This window comes from Nelusetta ayraudi, unplaced genomic scaffold, assembly GCF_046127955.1.
Source record: "Nelusetta ayraudi isolate G7.1 ecotype Tasmania unplaced genomic scaffold, CSIRO-AGI_Nayr_v1 ptg000056l, whole genome shotgun sequence".
In the NCBI taxonomy this organism is placed as follows: domain Eukaryota; kingdom Metazoa; phylum Chordata; class Actinopteri; order Tetraodontiformes; family Monacanthidae; genus Nelusetta; species Nelusetta ayraudi.
In genome coordinates this window covers 924,641-945,023 of record NW_027466106.1, presented here as the reverse complement: position 1 = coordinate 945,023, position 20,383 = coordinate 924,641, and the positions used below count along the sequence as shown (strand labels likewise).

Genomic DNA, 20,383 nt, shown 5'->3' with positions numbered 1-20,383 from the left:
GGCTCTCGGGGTCTTTTCACTTCTCGCGGAAACATTAGAATTTTCAGAATTTCATACATTTTCTCACAATCGCCGCCCTCCGATCGGACTTGCCAAAAAAAGCAAAAGCCGCCGGCCGCGTAAAGTCAAGCATGCTGACCTCTCTTTGTGACCACCGGGGGCACAATTGAATTTTTTTTTTTTTTTTTTCTTCCTGCTCGAGCCGTTTGTCCCGCTGACTCTGAGGCGAGTTGGCGCTGTGACCCCTGAGAGGTCGAGGCCTGTCAGGGTGGCGGCGCTGCCTCTTGTCCTCGGAGAGAACAGAGGAAGGGAAGATTCGAACAGCATCCTGTGTGCGACCCCCTCCAACCCTCCGCTTTATTTATAGCCGCCCTCAGTGTGAGACACTCCGTGCGGACGTAAACACACGTCCTCTTCTCTGGATTTATTCGGGGATTTAACGCTGAACCCTGGACGCTGCTGGAGAAACACGCACCGGCCTCTGGCCCCAATCAGGCTAATTTACATTATTTTGACACGCAAGTCAGGCTTTTACGACCGTTTTGCTTTGCATTTTCGCACGTCTCTGCCATCCAAGCGTGTCAGATTATTTGGAGAAGAGTTGCCACCCCGCCGTCGCCTCCAACTTGAAGTCTTTTTGGCTAAATTACATCTGCCTGTGTTTCTGACTCTCATCCTTTTATGAAACCCTCGTCATTAAACTTGCATCCCTCCATCTGGGATCATCCCTATAATTAGCTCACACACACACACAGTCACTTCGAAAAACGCAGTGTGACGGGTCACTTCTCGGTCCACTTGCTTTATGACTCTGCTCTTGTCTCATCGTTAAACATTGATCATCTCAAATACGGAGCTGATCTTCATGGTGCACTTATTAATTGATGAGGCAAAGCTGGGCGAGCGCTCGTAAACGAGCTGAGCCTTGAGAAGTCAAATGAATCATTTCTTTGTGATGAACTTTGAGGAGTTCTTTTTAAAAACATTCTTTAAAAAAAAAGATGATATTCCGTAAGATGTTGCTCGAAAGGGCACAAACTCACTCACTCACTCACTGTGAGAAGGTTGTGAGTTCTTGCCAGTTTCTCCACTTTTCTCCCACACTCCAAAGACGCTCCCGTTAGGGTTGACTGCCAATGGATTGAAACGTGCGTTCAGAAGGTTGTTTGTTGGCGCTGTGTGGCCCAGTGACAAACTGGCAACTTGTCAAGGGTGTCGCCTTGTGTTCGCCCCCAGACAGCAGGGATGAACTCTGGCGCCTCCTTTCACCCCGAGTGCTGGAGCAGTGTTGATAGAAAATGACGAAAGCGGCACATCCTTGTCGGAGGTTTAGCATTTGTGCGGCTCCTCCGTTAAATCTTCAGCACCGCGCGATTAAAAAGTCAACTCTGAACAAAACGCAGCTTGAAAGTCCAGCGTTCCAGAGGGAGGTCTGAGCCTGGGGCGCCTCCCTGTGCATCCCAAAGTGGCGACGCAGGCCCTCGGGTGAGGAAGACATGCCGCCGTGTTGACAGCGACCGTAGTTAACAGTATCACACCTGACATGTTTTTCATCATTCCGCGCTGCCTCCTGTCACATGTTTATTTCACTCTGAGATACTTTGCTTATCAGATCTGCCGCTCGTTTGAGATGCACGCGAGGTACATTTGCAATGAAGTGGCAGCTGATGAAGAGGCAGGTGGGAGGAGGGAAGGAGAGGGGAATGGAGGGGGGGAGGGAGGGAGGGAGGGCGGATCGTTTGGGACCGGCTCCGGAAAAACAGCTTTCTTTTCAAAAGACCATTGGGGAGCGTGAGTTAATTGCATCACCAGATTACCTTAATTACTGCGGATTCCCTGCAAGCCTCTGGTCTGCTAGTTATCAGGATCAAGTGCCACGCTCACCTTTGCCGGGGAATTAATTACACCGCGGGAGGCCGTCCACGCACAGGCCCGTCCTCACGGTACCCCAGTTATTGAAGCGCAGCTGATCACTTCCTGTCCGTGCGTCACCTTATAGTGGCGTTTCACAGTCGTCCGTGTCTACTTTAGATAGACTTGAGATACACGTAGTGTCTCTCCACCACTTCCTCGTCACCGCAGATTTGTTTTTTGTGTCGTTGGCAATGCAGCAGAGTTTCCTACTTCAGCGGCCACTGTTTTGATGGATGAAAAACAAAGTGGAGTCTTGAGCCTGGAAAACAACAAGAGGGAACTGTTGGTTGCAAAATGGCCTTTTTGTTTGCTGCTTGCTAATACTAATGTCAGGAAAAAACCCAAAAAACCCCAGAAAGTCATGAATCAGCCTTTGTGCTAGATGTTAAAAGTGCACACATACACTCACACACACACTGCTGTAGTCGCTTGTCTTGCCGTGTTCCTTGGTGTCCATTGAGCCTGCAGAACTTTTATTGTTGCCTCGGAGATCGATGCTGCAATTGAGCTCTGGGTTTAAATCACTCGGGTTATTTTCCAAATTTGACAACAGTCTCTTCCCGCCATTCTTCTCGACCTTCTTAGACCATCTTTTTGCCTCCCAGTTTTCAAGAAGACTGCAAAGTTCTTCTGTAAACCATTCAAATTGAATTCTATTTGAGTTTCTAATCAGAAATAATGAACTTTCCTGGAGAGATGTGCTCGGGTTGCAGTCACAGAGAGTTGACATTTGGGTCAAAATGCGGAGATCAACGCTGAGAGTTCCTGGCGGGTGAACTGAACACATTCCGTGACGGATGGTTCCGTGTTCAGCCGGGCCGAGGAATCATCTTTGTCTCAGTTTTCACTCCTCCCTTCCATCTGTGACGCCCAGGTTTTGAGTTTTAATCTAAACTCTGAGCTTGCTGTCCAATGATTGTTGCTCCACTTATTGATTGTTCCGCGGCTCCTCAAATGGGTGGCGCACTAATGACAGTATTTATAGGCTTTACAAAAATGATTCAGCCATGCTGTCCTCACAGAGCGCTCTTCAATTTTGCTCTTACGAGACCCCTCTCTGTATTAAGGTCCACGCGCTCTCGAGTCAGTGCTTGTGTTTAGAGCACAAACAAACTCAGCTGACCATTGAAGTGCGGGAGGCTAAATTCCAAGGTAGTGAGATTGGTGGCAGGAAATTCTGATGAAAAAATGTGTAACATTTTTAAGCCTGACGTGACAGCTGGAATATGAAAGTTATAAAATTAAGTGGCACATGAGAAAACAGATTAAAACGAATAGCACAAAATTTGTAATATGCCTTTTTGTCCAGTAGGGGCCGCAGAATCCACCGTACAGGGCCTTTAAAGGAAAACATAAAATAGCAAATGCAGACAAAATTAAAACACAATTAATACGAGTGTGACAAACACGCCAAGCTCAAGTTGCATGTGTTTTAAGCAGGGATTCAAGCCTTTCAGCATCCAGCGTAGTGTAAAGTGTATTGATTGTATCGCTGTGACAGGAGCATTTAGGTTTAGGAACACACAAGATTGTAGTGTCAGGCAGGCCATTGCAAAGTTTTTCTTGTTGTTATTTTGAAAAAAAAAGTGGAATCTAAAGTGGAAGCTGAGAGTGACGGGAAGCCGGCGAGGAGAAGCCAGAACAGGTGTGATATGATCGCGTTATCTCTTCCCAGGCAGAAGGCGCCACAACCTGCATTTTGAAACGGCTGCAGGCGGCGGAGCAAAGATTGATCAACAGCAAAATACAGGGAATTACAGTAATCCAGACCACAAGCAACAGTGGATCGCTCTCCCCCGACAGGCTCGGAAGCAGACGGGTCTTTAACTTTTCCCCCTCCGACCATCATCTCATGAGAAAAACACAGAGCACGTTTCCCACGAGAAGCTAAATTCAATAAGGAAAAAAAAGTTGTTCTTACCTCATCTTGAAAACTTTTTCCTCGTTATGTCCCATTATGCCGAGAGACTCGACGAGTCTCCCGAGTGAGACACTTATCGCGTGCGCTGTTCAATCAGCAAATGGAAGATTATTGTACACACTTGTGCTGATGACAATGAAAGAGGCACGGCGACATGTTTGGAAAGATTTGTTCTCTTTTATGAAATGGTGACACATTTGAGCTCTTTTCTCACTCCTGAACTGCTCGTCTAAAAAGGGGACGGTCACATATGGTTCTAAGAGGGAAAAAAAACAAAAAAGCTGTCCATTTTAAAACACCAAGAGCTGCAAACAAAAAGGTCGGGCTAGTGACAGGCTGCAAAAGCTTTTTTTTTTTTTTCCTCCGCAGGTGGATTGATAGTTAAGAAATGGCCAATTTGGTGAAAGAAAGCGCTTCAGTAAAAATTGCAAAGTGGAAAGAAATAGACAATCTCTGCCAAGAAGATGTGCTCTTATCATTTTAATGTATTTCATCAGCCGCCCAGAGTGGACTTTAATTGTTTTTCTTTGGGTCTCGGCTCCCTGGGAATGGGAATTACGGCCTGACTGGAACGTCGAGTCTCCAGGAAAAACACACATTACTCATAACGCTCGTCAAAATGCCCTCCATCACAAAACAAAAGACATCTTTTGAGTTATTTTTTTCTTACACGCTCCTTTAAACAGCCCGGAAAAACGGAGGGGCTTATTTAAAACTGCTGGAAAAGCGGAGATAAAAGTTCCAAACGGCTCGCCGGCCGCATAATCCGCCTCTCTGGATGCTCTTTGACTCGGCGTTGAAGGCGTGTGAAAAGCCTTCCGGTTAATGCGGCATTTGGCTTTGTTTTAAGGTGCTCAGCCGGAACACTTTACACGCGGCGCTGACTCCGGGGGGGGGGGGGGTCATCGGCGCCTCGGCATTAACACTCAAATTAGCCCCACAGCTCAGCAGGTGGGAGCCGCACCATTAAGACGGAAGGTCAGTCCAACCCCGGCAGCCTACTGCCGTGATGTATTACCCCCATAATTAGTCCGTCTTCTGACGAGCAGAGGACGGGAAATAGGTTGGCGAGAGTTGCAAATAAATCACTTTTCAACCTCGCGATTAATTCCCGTCCATCACCTGGTCAAACTGAAAAGTCGAGAGCGTGTTCCTGTCAATTCCCATCGAGAAAGTCTGGAATTTCTTTGTGTGGGAAGACTTTTGCTTGTACGTGTTCCAAGTCAGCACCGTCCGTCGTGGCCTTCTTAAAAAGAAAAAAATTCCTGAACAAACAGTGTGAGAGACACATTCATCTTCCTAGCAGACTGTCTGTGTGTGGGCCTACTGAGGATCTCTCAATATTTCATTCAACCATCTTGATCTTATTTTAATCACCACATGACCGTTGTGCTACGATCTGAATAACAACTTTGGTTGAGCGTTGAATTATTTTTTTTTCCAGATACAGGGTGGTTTTAATAATTTTATTTTTAAAAGTTCCACTTTCAATTCAGAGCGATGACGCAGAGAAGGATTTCATAAGTGTACAGATGAATTATTCACTTTGCCATAAAAGCTTCTGAGGGTGGTTAACGAATGGGCGCATGGCTTGAAACCTAACATGGGCATGACGCATATTATTATTTGACAAAAAAAAAAAAATCCCTACTGCACACGCTGAGGACCCAGTGTGGGTTTACAATAGAGAAAAACACACGTTGTCCAGCTATTCATACGCCCGTAACCTCATGAAGCTGCAGTGTATTGATTCAATCATGTTCACCCTCGGGCTCAGGGCCCGGGAGTCAAGCAGTGTTAAGCTTCCAGGAGACTTTTCTAACGTCTGCAGGTGACAGACCCTGCACCGAGACTGCCAGCGCCTGCCTGGAAAAACCTGATGGGGGAAAATAATCTTATTTTTTATTTTTACAGTCCAGTGAGTCAAAAGCACTCTGGCTCTGGTCCTCCCCAAAATGAAGCGAGGACCCTCAGACAGCCCATCATCCACTTCATTTCACCAACCTCAACTTATAGCAGGCGTGTTGGCAGGGGGAGAAAAAAAAAAAAAAAAAAAAGAAGTGCAGTTTGAATGTGACTGTTGCGGTTCCTTTGTCCTGATGTGTGTTTTGTGCGGCTCTTTCAGACGGCGAGGTGATCGTGACGAAGGAGGGCCAGGTGCTGTGCAACATGCGGCCTGGGAAGGTGTTTGGAGAGCTGGCTATTCTCTACAACTGCACCAGGACGGCCACTGTCAAGAGTGAGTCTGCACAGACACCCGGGAGACACACACACACACACACACACACACACACACACGGAGCTGTGTTTCTGAGGACTTCGCATTGACCTCATTTCAGGTCATTTTCCAGTCTTTCGTACAGCCTAACCTTAACTTTAATTTAAAACTTGCCTCTAAACATTTAAATCTTCACACCAAAAAAAAAACACTATGAGAAAAAGTTAAGACCACTCAAAATGCCTAAAACTGTCTTCAGTCTGTTGTTTTTTTTTTTTTTACTGTGTTTTTAAGAACTCGCACAGACTAGGGTTCCTGCCTGACCTACATATGCGGACTACTTTGAAATCCATTTAACTTAAAGTTCAAACTTCTAATAAGTGCACATATGGAAAAACTAAAACATTCACTTTCAAAATGATTGACAAACGCAAGTCTAACCAAGGTACAAAAAGAGGATCATGGTGCAAACGAAAGAAAAAAACGCGCCGCAAGACATAAAAATATGTACTTAATCATCAAATGCGCTGCAAACAGAGAAGCAATGCAAAACACAACGGATGCAAACCAAGAAAACACGTGCAAACAAAAGAACTCTGCATAAACCATGTGTTTGGCCCTTGTCGGCCACCGTAGAGGAGAACAAAGCGAATCCTTTATATCCAACTGCATCTTTGAGTTTTGTCAAACCAGCTATTCTAAACCAACCAAGATAGTAGCACAAGTCTTCAATGGTAAGTTCTCTCAAACAAAGGCCCACTTTGCAAAGACTCACCTTAATTTAACCTCCATTCATATCGTTCCTATTAACCTACCCGAGTCTCCGCCCCCAGCAGTCAGTGATGAATCTGCGAGGACCAGCCACACTGTCCTCACAGCCCCACAACCATCCCAGCTATGCGGTATTTACAAGCGCGCTCACGTGCACGCCTCGGCTTCCCTCATTGCCGGGGACAAGAGTTCTCTGTGCCGGCGGCCCGTCAGTCCTCCACACGCGGCGATAACGGCATCAGTGCGAAGCCGCGGGACTCGGCGGTCCCGATAAAACACTCGCCATTATCGCTCCGTGTTTCCCCAACACTCTACTTAAGTGTTTTCGCTCGCGCCCCGGCGAGCTGAATGTCAGGGTTTTACCGCCTCGGCTCTTTCATGTGAAGCCTCTGCTGGAGAAGGAGGCACGCTGGGTTGAGCTGCTGGGTCTGTCAGACTGGCAATTTGAATAGTCAGAGGCGTACAGAAGTCGAGAGACGGCAGGGAGGACAGATGGTGTGCCGGGCACATTCGGAGGGTCGGATGTAGAGGAGGGGTGGGGGGGAGGGGCAGAAAAAAAAAAGCCCTGATGTGTTTATGTGAGGGAGGAAATGGAAAAAAGCTGCAAATCTGCCCTAGAGTGGGACAATAAATAGAGAAGAGGTGAGATGATAAAACGTCTGGACGGTCTTCAGTGTGTTTATGTTTCACGTGAAACGCAGCCAAAGTGTAACTGAAGCAGCTGCGTTGACACAAGTCACAACTGAGGGCAGCCTCCAGGTTCTGAGATAATTCCACACGCTGCCTGTGCGCGCGCGTCTTTTTTTTTTCTTCTTTTTTTTTTTCAAATCCCGCTGGTGAAAATCGATGCCGTTGTGAATGAATACACGGAGGGTCTCGCCGGGGGGCAGCGGAGGCGGGGCCAGAGGCCGGACGCAGCCCTTTCGAACCGTGTGGTGTCGTGGCGACGGGCTGACCAGGCCACCCCGACACAACTCCCAGCTCCGGTCGCCATGGCAACAAAGGTCTACTGGGAGATGACTCAACTCTTATGGGATAAAATATTCCTCCTTCCCATGGGCGACGTCACGTCTGTCCTCCCCCTACGGCGCGCTCCGCGGTCCCACCCTGAGACAGACTGTCGGGTGTGGACGTCAGAGCGACGGCTCTTCGTTAGGGAGAGAGAGAGAGAGAGAGAGAGAGAGAAAAATGCCTGCGTGGAACAAATGATGTAATTGTCTACGCAGGACAGGATTGTGTTTACAGCTTCAAACAGGTCACTGGCGCTGCTCGCGAGAGCCGAGCACCTTCAGGTTTAATGGACGTCCCCGGCGAAGAGTCCCGCCGCTAACGATGCCGGAAGGAAGCGAAGAGTCGCTAATGGAAATTTACGCAGGCACCTGCGCACAGGGGAGTCCCGCTTCCAAAAGAGCAATTAAATTTGAAGTGTGAAAACCTGTGGGCGTTTTTTTTTCCCTCTCTCTCTCTCTCTCTCTCTCTCTCCCTCCCCCATCCTTCCTCTGTTTCCTGTGCAGAAAAAAAAGGCAATGGTTCTGGAATCCGAATGTCCCATATCACCTCTCCATAACCACAATTGCAATCAGTGTCACCTGGCCTGCCAGTGAAAAATCCTGCCCTTTACTTCTTTTTGCTTGCACACAGTTTTGGTCCCAGAAGTCAAGGAAGCCTCTCCTCTCCGAGGTTCCGTCACATTCCCAAAGCGTCGCATTTAGCAGGAAGCTAAAACCAGACCGATTTGTAGCTGTTTCCTGGTACGGAAGAGGATTAAATAGAATAATTTTTTTCTAGTTTCCAATCCACGAATAAAGTTGAAATTTCAAAATTAAAGTTGAAATTTCGAGAATAAAGTTGAACAAAAAGTAAAAGTTTCCTGGTTACTGTGGGTGAACCTTGTGGGATACACCTGTTTTCGACAGTTTGCTTTTAACAGTGGGTAACTGGGTTAATCCACCATCCATCCAGTCTACTCGCCAATTTCCACTTTATTCACAAAATTTCGTCTTTTTTTTTAATGTTGACTTTATTCACGACATTTCGTGAATGTCAGCTTTATTCATGAAATTTCAACTTAAAACTCGAAATGAAAACTTAAATAAAAATCTCCTTCCTGTAATATTTTTTTCTCTTCTTGTGGCCCTCATCCTCTTTTGTATCCTGAAGATGTTGAGGTGTTTTTTTTTCACATACAGTAATAGCCTCTGCTGACCATTGAAAACCAGGTCAAGTTCACAGTAATTGACCATTCATTGATAAATCTGCAACCCAAACTCCAGCTCCCATTTAGCCTAATGTGCGATGTGACAGCAGAGACGACGACGAGGAGATTAGTAGCCACCCACTAAGAAACTCTGAACCGATTAAGAGCAATTATGAGGAGTGATTTGAGCGACGCCCTTCCTAACACAGTCGGGCCAATCGAGTGCTCGCACTCGCCCGGAATCATTACGTCTCCATTGACGAGCTGATTACTCTGTTTGGAGGAACTCACGTCGCAGGAACAAACGTTTAAGACTATCAACTCGCATTGTCCAAGATTTAATTCGCGAGTTTTAATTAGCTTCAGCGAGAGCACAATGAGTTGGAAATCTTATCGGCCTGCTGCTTCTCTCCTCTCCGAGCACCTCAGCAGTGATGTGGCATCTTTTATCCTCTTGGCTTAATGCGCGACTTAAAGAAATTACACTCATTTTTAATTGGTGCCAATCGTTTCCCAGGCATCCTGACAGCATTTTGTTCTTCTTTGTCATTGTGTCGCTCTTGTCTCTCAAGGCATCCTTCAGATTTGAATTATTTTGAGGCTCTATGGGAATCCCAGAATGACTCAGGCTGGGCTTTTGGAATTCATCACCCCTAACGTTCCCTCGTGATGCATTGCCTATCACATTCTTATTTTCCATCTCCCAAGGACTTGTTGGCCAGTTGCTGTTTGTCATAAAAAATTGATATGAAAACAAACTTGATTAACCAGAAGGCAAAAATCGATTCCGATTAAAGGCAACAGTATGAAAAGAAGCTAAATCCCACCTGAGAGCTGCTAAATGTCAGAAAGTGTTCATTTATTGTGCCTTGTGCTTAGTTGTGTTCCTCACTTTATGAGGTTTTCTGTGGCACAATTGTCACTGTGCCTAAACAACATTGCAAGTCACTTGAACTGGTTGGATTTTTTTTTCATGATTTATCAATTCATCCATCTCCATGGTTGTAAATTCCATGAGGGAAAGAGAGAACGATTCCTTCCCCAGCAGCACCTTCTGCTCAGCCTTCACATCATCTCAAGTGTGGGCTCGTCTCCTGCTCTGAGCAGCGGGCTTTTTTTGCGCTTTTTTTTTTACTTCACCATCCTGAGACGTGAAGTTCCTCTCTTACATATATCGACAGTTGAGCAGAAGTAAATGTGTAAGTGCAGCGCTACTGGCACTTCTTGGTGTGGGCTCGAACAGTCTCGGCGAAATGAGATCAGATTCGAAGGCGACGCGGTTCGCACAATCCAATGCAACCACATCACACCATTTTCACATGACAACAACCATCGAAGGGGAGCGCGGGCCGATGAGATGAAGGAGTAAGGGGTGGGCGCGAGAAAACAAAAGTGGCGATAAATTCGGGGCGACGGTGACAGCAGAAGGAAAAAAAAAAAAGAAACCTCGAGGGAGGCAAAACAAAATTGGCATTCTTTTCCTTTTGTCTGCAGACAGACAGCGGAGGCAGAAAGAGGGGGACAGTGGCCTTCTGCTCAAAAATATCATTTGCATAAAAATGTGTCCATGTATAACAGGGTGCATTTTGATGCAAATTTTTTTTATAGCGTTAATACATTTTACATTTTATATATATGTATACATACATATATTTAGATTTTAAAGTTTTCGGTTTTCATAACTTTGATTCAAAGGTTTTGGTCTTGCAATAAACATCAAACAACAGTCAAGCTGTTTTCTAAGGTATAAAAATGATCATTATTATTACACTAACAATAATTCATTATTCAAGGCACATAAAGTAAACTAATAGACAAGTAATGGGTAAAGTAAAAGGTAAAAGACTGCAGCATCAACAAAAAAAATAAGAAATCTGAAGCATATATACACAGTTGGGGACGTTGAATTTAATACAAAGGAATTTAAAACCAACCAGAACCAGAACAAATCAACACAGCGGGAAAAAATTCAACCTTGGCTGTGGCTGTGTCCTGTTGTCATCAGTGGTTGTGAGGAATCCCGATGCTGTTTTCGGAGCAGAGCTACACGGTCGGTCCGGTCTGGCTGCTGCCAGTCGCCGCTAACAGGATCAGTGAGAGTGATTACCTGCGCGCTCACTCGTAATGGCGGCGGACGCCGCCGTCTGAGACGTGGCCGCACAAACTCCTGCCTCGATCGCAACTAATGCTCCTTCATTCTGCCCCAACTCCATTACTGGCCCACTCAGATGACAGAGTCTCCACATATATCTCCGGAATAGGGAAAGATCCCCAATGAGAAAGAAGCCAACCTGTTTGTGGACTTATTTTCTCGTTGAATGACTCATGCATAAATGTATTTGGATGCCTGCCAGTCCAAACCTGTTCCTATATATAGCGTCCGTCATCAGATAATCCTCTGGAAGGTGACATTTTCCTTTGAGCTAATGATTCCCATCAGTTGACATTTACACTCTGACCTTCCCAGATGATGTGAAGCTAAATCTTAATACAAGAGACGGTTTTAATTTCCCGATGATGACAGCCAACCAGCATTATGGACCACAGTTAACCGAGGGTGCATTTTTAGTGATTGCGCTGCTGCTTCACTCCAATCATGAATATCATCTGTCAGGAGTCAGAGGTTTGTGGATATGGGCTTCTCTTTTTTTATGATTGTTTTTGCTCCCTCCTCAACATGGGGGCAAATTTTACCTTCAGGTTTCTGCTCTGACAGGTCTGTTTGGCGAGATGACACATCAGAGAGGCAGCGCTCTCACATGCGCACTCAATGGATTAATGCAGCGGCGGCGGCAGGGGTAGCGCGGTGTTATTCCCGAGACTTTGGAGGATGGCTCTTGAAACGGTGTCAGATCAGTTGCATGAGAAGCCTCTCTTGAGCCTGCAGTCTTTTCTAATCGGTCTGAGAGGAAAATGTGCAGGTTGCCGTGCGAGGGAACAAAAAAATAGGATAAAATGAAATTTGTGTGTGTGTGTAGTGGGTAACTCACAGCCTGCTCAATGTCAGGATACACTTCCTCCAGTCAGTGCAAAGTGCTCTCACAGTTGCTCACACTCACACAGTGTGAGCAATTTCATCTAATCCAACACAGTTCTGGATTGTCATAATGAGAACACCAAAAGTTAATTGTTTTTAGTCAAATCAGGCATGATGATTGTTATTTCCTTTTAAATTTGGCCAACAAAATGTCAGTCAAATTTTGGTATTCCGCAGCCATTGCCGAGTGAGTGCAAAAAAAAAAAAAAAAGAAAAAAAACATCTTCCAAAGCTGGAGAGCACAAAAACCCTGTTAAAAATGCAACAAAAACATTTCACGCTGAAAATACTCCACTTGTGCAGAGCACAAGTGAACTACAGCCACAGGGAACTGGGCAGAAAATCAACAGCAGCCATGGTGACAGAGAAAACTTTATATATCTTGTTTAAAGTTTTAAAGTGGCTTCAATTGGCCTGGAGATACACAATCAGATGGATGCAGGACCTTTACAGAATGCAAGGGCAGCATATTGGAAATCTTTTTTCTTTTTTTTTTAATCTAATTTAGTTCAGCCTGAAGGGATTAACGTGTTTCAAACATTCCTACCTTTTTATTTTCTTTACAAATACAAACACAAGTATTGAGCAACCAGCCAGCCAAGCAGATTTTTATATGTGAAAGTTAACACTAGAGAGACAGGACGGACTGGTACGGAGACTACGGCATTTAATAGGTTGCCGGATGGCTGCAGCCAGTGATGGAATGCAGGGAGCAACCATACACGGTCTGGTGCAGACACAAACATCAATCCATGTTCTCCTGCACTCAGGGTCAAGGGGGCCTGCTGGAGCCTCTACCAGCTGTCATGGGCCGAAGGCAGGTAACACCCTGGACAAGTTCATCGCAAGGCTGCATAGAAGGACAAAGACAAACAACCATTCACACTCACTCACTCACACACACACACAGGCAGCTAGGGACGAATTTAGAATTCCCAATTGGCCTCACGCGCATGTCTTTGGACTGTTGGAGGAAGCCGGGGAAGCCTGACAGACACAGGGTGAACATCCAACTCCACACAGAAAGGCCTGGGGGATGGAACTCACAACCTTATTGCTATGAGGCACTGGTGCTGATCACTGCACCACCATGTCGCCAGAGAGAAAATCTTAAATTTAGTGAAGGTGAAAAACTTGCCAGTGTCAAACATGTCCTTACCTGGAGCTAGAATAAGAAGCCACTTTTCTGGGTTGTTGAATCAACGTTGCGTTGACAAAAATCTGTGTGTGTCTAACCAGTTGTCAGAATGTCAGCCTCGTTCCATCTCGCTAAAATTCTGGCAACTTCTCTGTTTGGTAATGCACATGCGGGCTGCTGCTGCATGTCAACACATTACAGCTACTGTTCGACTCTTGTCTATGGCCACTGCATTGGTGCTTTTATATGATTTTATTTGTATTTATTTATTTATTTATTTATTTATTTATTTATTTATTCTGACCTCCTCTTTCTCTTGGGTGCTGTCAAGCCAGACCTGGTGCAGAATACCAAGTGCCGGCTGTTTGGTGAGCTCTGGAAAATTGCAGCATTTCGCTCAATGTGTTTTTAGTTAGATTAAATTTAAGTGGACGTTGGAATTGAAAGCACTCCGCATCAAACAATGGCCATTAGTTTCGCGCTTCTGTGTGCTTTCTATTTTGCTGAGGAGCGAGAGAGTCGAGCTTGTTTCCATTTCACAGCAAATGCAATAATTAAAAAAATTCAACCAAGCCTAATTAAAGGGGGAGGGCAGGGTCGGCTTTTGTTTGCCTTCGAATTAGATTATTCACAAATGGTAGCAGATACTGTAGCCTTAAAGCAACAGCTGCTGCATGTTGGCCCAGTAGTGGCCGAGAACAACGTCAAGGACATCTGCCCCCACCTGGGTCGTCTCCGAACAGCGACATGCACAAGCCATATTGTTGGGGTCAGTCGATAGTTGAGAGTTGAGTCATGCAGTTGAGACGTGAATTGTGAACTTTAAGTTGGAATGAGCAGCAAACCAGCCAGCAGGAGGCAAAAACAAGGCCTTGGGCTGCTTCCTAAAAATGTAACTTTAGGTTGAATCAAACAACGTTTTGCTTCGCTAACAAGAAGGCTAATATTGTTAGTTGTGTTGGATGTCAAGCTGCTTTGAATCCTTCCATCCATCCATCCATCCATCACTTCTCAGTTTTCACGCTCTTCCTCCATGTGTCGGTGTCGGCTGGGAAACGCAGCCCACCTCTGCCTCGTTAACGGCCGCTGCGTCTGTTTGCTCAGCTGGCAGATGCTTTCGATGCTTCATGAAGGGCTACGAGATCCGAGGATCTGTCGTTCTCAACCGCCATTAATCACTTTTACGTACCATTTGGGGAGTTGTGGCTGCCCGTAATCCCTACTTGGATCAGATGTTCCTGGACGCCGTCTGAGCCACTAGGTCATGCCTGTCTGAGTTCCTGGTCTCAGGGTGGGTCTCTAGGGGGGGCCGGGTGGGTGGTTTGCATGGTCTTACACGGCTGTGGATGGAGGTTTGCAAGGGATTGTTCCAGATCTGTAGGCCCTGGATTGTTTCCTAATGACGGTTAACTGAAGATCTTTCCTGGAAGCTCTTCCAGGTTGTTGTTTTCCTGAAATATTCATTAATATTCAGTGTGTTTTTTTCAACCTGTGGATTGGACAGACACAATCCCTCATCTCTTGCTCATTCAGAGCAAGGGGGCAAAAATGTGGGAATGTAATGTAAGTAGTTATCTAATCGTATGTTCTGTATTATTCAACAGAACTGTTACATCACACGGTCGTTGCATCTTATCTTGAAACACACATCTCATCATTTACTGCTGGCTTTAGTCTTTTGCAGCTCAGCACCTCCTCCATGTTTTAAAGGATATCTGGTCATGGCCAACCTGGTAAAACACAGCTTGAGGCTGTCTTATTAGTTTACATTCCTTCTTTTAAAGAGCCATCCCTCTCCCCTCCAGTGTCACTATACATATAATTGCACGTCGGTGCTTTCGAGAGCCGCTGTTGAGTGTGTCCTGTCTTCTCGCAAGAGCACGGCAGTAATGTATGACTTTATATTCCAAACCTGCTCTCTGATCTTAGCGGGAAAAAATGTGCGGTGGCCGAAGCTGCCGCGAGTGAATTTGAACATCCTGCGAGGCTTTAAGAGTGATGTGAAAGCAAGCATGACTCATGCTCATGGCTGTTACATGGACGTAATGACTGAATGAACTTGTTGAGCTACTGGCAAAGGAGTGAGCAGTCTATTACACAGTGTCCTCAACCATGAGATTTAACATCCCCGCGCGGCAGTCGGGGACTAACTAAAATAGGAAGAAAAAGACATGTTGACTAGCGGTAGAGGCTAAATTTCTACCCGTGAATTTCTGTCTACTGTCTTTCCAGTGGAGGAAATGGTTCTTGTCTTGTTCTTGAGGCATTTGTTGGTTTCATGTTAATAATTAATTGGTTTAAAATGCAGATCTTGTTTTGCAACACTTTAAATAATGGGACCACCTGTTTAACGCCGCAGTGAGGCGACGTGATGACATGGTTAACGGTGATGATAAACAGTGCATTCGCTCTTTATTGCAGCGATTCTGCAAAATCAACACGTACGAGGCGTCTTCTTCTCTGATGTGCATAACAAGTCTCATCCTCATTCCAGGGTGCGTCCGGGGTAACCCTGTTGCGCTCCCTCTCACAGTAATATATTATGCCATTTTATTCTGTAAAAAGTAGTTCATGTTGGCATATAAACAAAGGCAGGCAGTGTCTGATTGCAGCGAGAAGAATACTTAATGATTGAATTCATTATTAATGATAATGGACCAATGCAAAGCTGACAAACCAGATCTGATTGCGGCGCTCGTAGCGATGAAGATGTTTTTTTTTGTTGTTTTTTTTCTGTTGGAGGGTTCGTGGAGGTTCAGGAGGACATCATTAATATGAGATGAATGCTTTCGCGGTATAAGCAAAGAAATGCAGAAAGGGGCATGGAGAGAAAAGGGGAGGAAGGCGAGAAGAAGAATGGCTTTGGCAGATACAATTCCAGTGGGACAGACGGGGTGAGGGGGTGTCTCTGTTTCCGTGGCTGCCATAGTAACACCACTGCTAGAGAGCAGCGAGAAATGCTTGGTGAGATACTGATAGCAACAGGAAATCTCCCATTCACTCACTGTGTGCACTCTAGTGTCTGTAAGTTGACAGGCGACGCCAATATTAGTTGGATGAAAGCATCTGAAAATGTACTAGCTTTTGCCTCACTTGATTATACGTGCTTGCGCGTGTGCGTGTGTGTGTGTGTGTGTGTGTGTGTGTGTGTGTGTGTGTGTGTGTGTGGACTGAGGACCCCTTCTGCTGCTGTTGCCCTGATCAGTTGGAGCGCAGGTGTTAGCCCACAGCTAGCGGCTCTTCTGGGGCTCCAGACGGCCTGAAAGGTTGCAGCACCCGGAGACAGAAAAGCCTCAGATGGTAGCAACATACAGTCAATCATTGGTGGAGAAAAAAAAAGAAAGAAAAGGAAAGAAAGACAGCCCTGCAGCCAGCGGTTGCTTTAAACAGCTGCTAAACAGCTTCTTGACACATTCCCTTCATTCGCTAATCGCCTCGGGTGGCGTTTTGGACAGTCTAATAACATCGACAGGGAATTTTTGTGGAGATATCTTTCTGTGCCAATATTTTCTTGAGAATTTTTGCTATAACTCTTGGAGACAGATTGTGATTACGAAAGCGAAAGCACGGCAGCCGGATCGCTGAAGATTCGGTCCTCAAGTTCTTTCACATATATTTCAGTGATGTCTGATAGGAAAGAATTTCGCAGGGTCTCAGGGTTCCTTGACCATTCCATTTTCTTTTCATTGTGAAAAAAAAGGAAGAAACTGTCCTTCAAGACAAAGAGGAAGTTCAGGAAGTGACTGTGAGCCAAGCTGCTGCTAAAGAGATTAGCATGGACGCTGTCATTGCGGGTTCAGTTTTAGGCAGCAGAGAATCATTGCTCGCTCAGTTATTTCTTAAGATATGATTTGCCCACTTTGAATTAATGTGTTACAAACTTTAGTCATTTTTCAGAATGTTTATCATCTGGATATGTATAAAATAAATCTGATAGTTGCACAGTTTTGAAATTGTCTCGAGTAACAAGTTCGCAACAACCTGCAGAAGAATATTGCCAAAAATTCTTTCAAGGATCTTAAATTGCTATTATTTAACACAAAGGGCACCGTGATCAAACATTTTCTCATAAAAAAAAAAACACTTTCACCTCAGAATAGAAGCTTTCACGGTTCAAGCGTTGTGTAGAATAAAGGCTTCACATAATTAAGCTCACGCAAAATGGTTTCACCAAGGCGATAAGAACTTTGAGAGGGGCTGACGACGCCACCCCAGTAACCTCAAAATATTAAGGCACAATCGTTAACAGGTAAGAGACAGGGAAGACAAGCAAAAGAGGGTTCGTCGGGTTCACTCGGGCTAAAATCCTGAACAAAAACACCACTCACAGTATAAAATAAATACACCTTCCCCAAGACTGATGGACCTAAAGAAACCTGTAATTCTCTGCTCCCAACCCCTATCTACACAAAGGAGGATTAAGAAAATAAACGGCTGAAAAGCCCTGCCAGGCATTTCAAAATGTGGCGAGACAATTTAGCTGAAAAGACTTAGCAAAGCAAAACAAAAGAGAGGAGTAATAGCAGGATACCTGACAGCAACTGACACCTCTGAGGAGAGAGACGGCGATCCCGGGGGTCAATGGACCGAGTCTGGTCGCCCTGAACCAACATGAAGAGGTCAGCAGAAATAAAAAAGAATCAGTGGGTTGAAAAGAGGCGCTGAACAAAATGTGTGCGTGCCGCGAGCTGGGACTGTGAAACAGGAGAAAGGCCACAGCTGTTTGCTCTCCCTTTTGTTTTTCCGGCTACTTTTCAAAGACGAGCAGCCAGTGTCGCGCTGCCTCAAGGACTTCCTAGTCCGTAGTGCCAGGTCACTGTTTAAACTGCAGAGCAGGGGGGCGTTTGTGTTTAGCTGAGGGTTATTTTTTTCACACAGAAACTTATACAATCTACAATAAAATAAAGATGGTTGTTCAAACTCATCCTCTACTTTTGAAACCACCCCGTCATCTAAATCTGTCGTCTTTTTTTGGCTCCCAATTTCTGTTGCAGCCATTTGCTTATTTGTGTTTTTTCTTGGACCTTATTTTCAGCTTATATCTTCCGTGCGTTCGCGCCTCTCTCACGGAGACGTCGCACACAGGCAGACGATTTACAGAGGACCGAGGCAGAGTCTGGCACGTCTGTCAAAAAAAACAAACCAAACATAAGAGTCTATTTCTGTTCATGTGCAATCCTGTGACCTGACAGGGGGATCACAGGTGTCAAAGGTACGTGAGTCATTCCATTATTCTCACATGTTGCGAGATTGATTCGAGAAAACGCATGACACGGGGCCGCGTCAATCACATGGATTTCTCGTGTGAATCTGTGATGAAGGAAGTGAGGTGAGACAAGAACCAAAGTCTGCGAGTGAGAAAGAAATGGCTCTTAATTTATCTGCGGAAGAGATTCACTGGCAGGACTCTCAGTTTGACGAATGCAAGTCATGATCGGGTTTCCCATTCAATTTGTTTTGCTGTTTGTTTGTTTCCGGCACTTATCGTCTATTTCAGAAACTGGGAGAAATGACTGTTGCTCTTTTGAAAAAACTCAATTTTGCTTCCTGTACAACTCAAAAAGGAAAAATGGAACACTGTTGGAGAAAACTTCTGCTTGCTTTTATTCACAACATGAGTTAAAGTTTCCAAAAAGAAATGATGTTGAACAGTCAAAAGATAAAGTAAATGAAAACCCATCCATCCATCCATCCATTTTCCATACCCGCTTAGTCCCGAGGTCAGGGTCACGGGGGTCTGCTGGAGCCTATCCCAGCTGTCTTAGGGCGAAGGCAGGGGACACCCTGGACAAGTCGCCAGTTCATCGCAGGGCTAAATGAAAACCATTAGAAAAAAATTCTGATTTGGTCTTCACACGTCTGAGATCATCCCGTTCAGGAACGTTGTGATGGGGCAACTGCTCTCAGTGTTTTCCGTCAATTATTTTCATTTCAAATGTTATTTTGCAGCAAACTGAGCAGGTCTCTCATCAGTCTTTTTTTAGAAACTCACCATAACGCCACGGAAGCAGTGATTGATTACGCAAAATTACACTAATTCCAACTTTGGGATGGGATAAAAGATAGTCGGACCAAAGGCTCGGTAAATAATTAATCGTGGCAACTGAGCTCACAGCAGAACCAGACGGAACGGCTGCCCGGTGTTGTTTTTCTGCTGCATGCTTGTCCAACGGTAACTGTGCTTTATTTTTTTTCAATGTTCCACGAGCGGATAATGAATCTGTAGTAGAAACAAAAGTGGCCAGCCGAGCTTTGTTTTTTGTTTTTTTTTGCCTTTTTTAATGTTGCCCTTCAAGCCTTTATGACTTAGTTGGTGCCTTCTGTACGTTCCGCTCAGGTTTCTCCCCTCATGTTGATAAAATTCAGGATGTTTTTTTTTCCCCTCCCTCCCTGATGCAGCATGCGGGCTTGTTGTTTTACAGCACCACTTGGAACTGATACTCACCTCAGACTGACCCCTTTACTGTAGCCCTGCCCCCTCTGCACATCCCCCCTTCCCGGTTACTGTTGCTAAGGCTCCTCATGTCTCATCTGGATTTTTCAGCTGTATCATCAAGTTGGGAATTTGGAATAACGTTCAGACTTTGCTGTCTTTAGCCGAGTTTAATTGTTCGGATTCCCTTTGAATCTGAAAGACGGTCATGTAACATGTCAGATAAGCTGTTTTTCATTCATTTTTTTTTTATCGATCCAGCTGTTCATCTGGTCTTTTAAAGCGTTTTTGCTGATGGGTTCATGGGTTTTCAGCATTGAAGAAGTAAAACATTTCCACAAAACTCCTTTACACTTTGTAGGATTTTTATTTATTGTTTTTTTTTGTTGTTTTTTTTTTACCTTTGGCATTTTACCTTTTGCAGAAAAGCTTGACAGAAACACTTCCAGATGCAACTGCTCATCTGTTTTTCTCTGTTAGGTAACAGTAGCGAATCTGGCTCTCACTGGTCAAGGTGATTTTATATCTAAAAATTGTTATTATTTTTTTTACAGTCACCCACGTTTCGCACATTCTGCTTTTTGATGTTGCATGTTGGAAAATAACTGGCAAGGATTAATCGCTGTGAAAAGCGGTGGTTGTTGAGGAGCTAATGTTCAAGCTGCAGGATGAGGACAGCGCAGCGGCGGCTCCCTTGTTTGCCGAAGCGGCTTTGCTTCCCCATCTCGAACGCAGCCCCGCCAGCTTTTACAAG

General features: G+C 45.1%; 1 protein-coding gene across 2 annotated transcripts in view; it reads left to right on the top strand.

The window, feature by feature from the left end:
- Nucleotides 1-20,383, top strand: part of LOC142896574 (cGMP-dependent protein kinase 1) — an 85,774-nt gene that overhangs the window by 28,961 nt on the left and 36,430 nt on the right. For both annotated transcript variants that reach the window (XM_076038307.1, XM_076038306.1), the window contains exon 3: nt 5,961-6,074. In XM_076038307.1, coding sequence (XP_075894422.1) covers nt 5,961-6,074 — 114 coding nt within the window. The remainder of the gene's footprint in view (nt 1-5,960; nt 6,075-20,383) is intronic.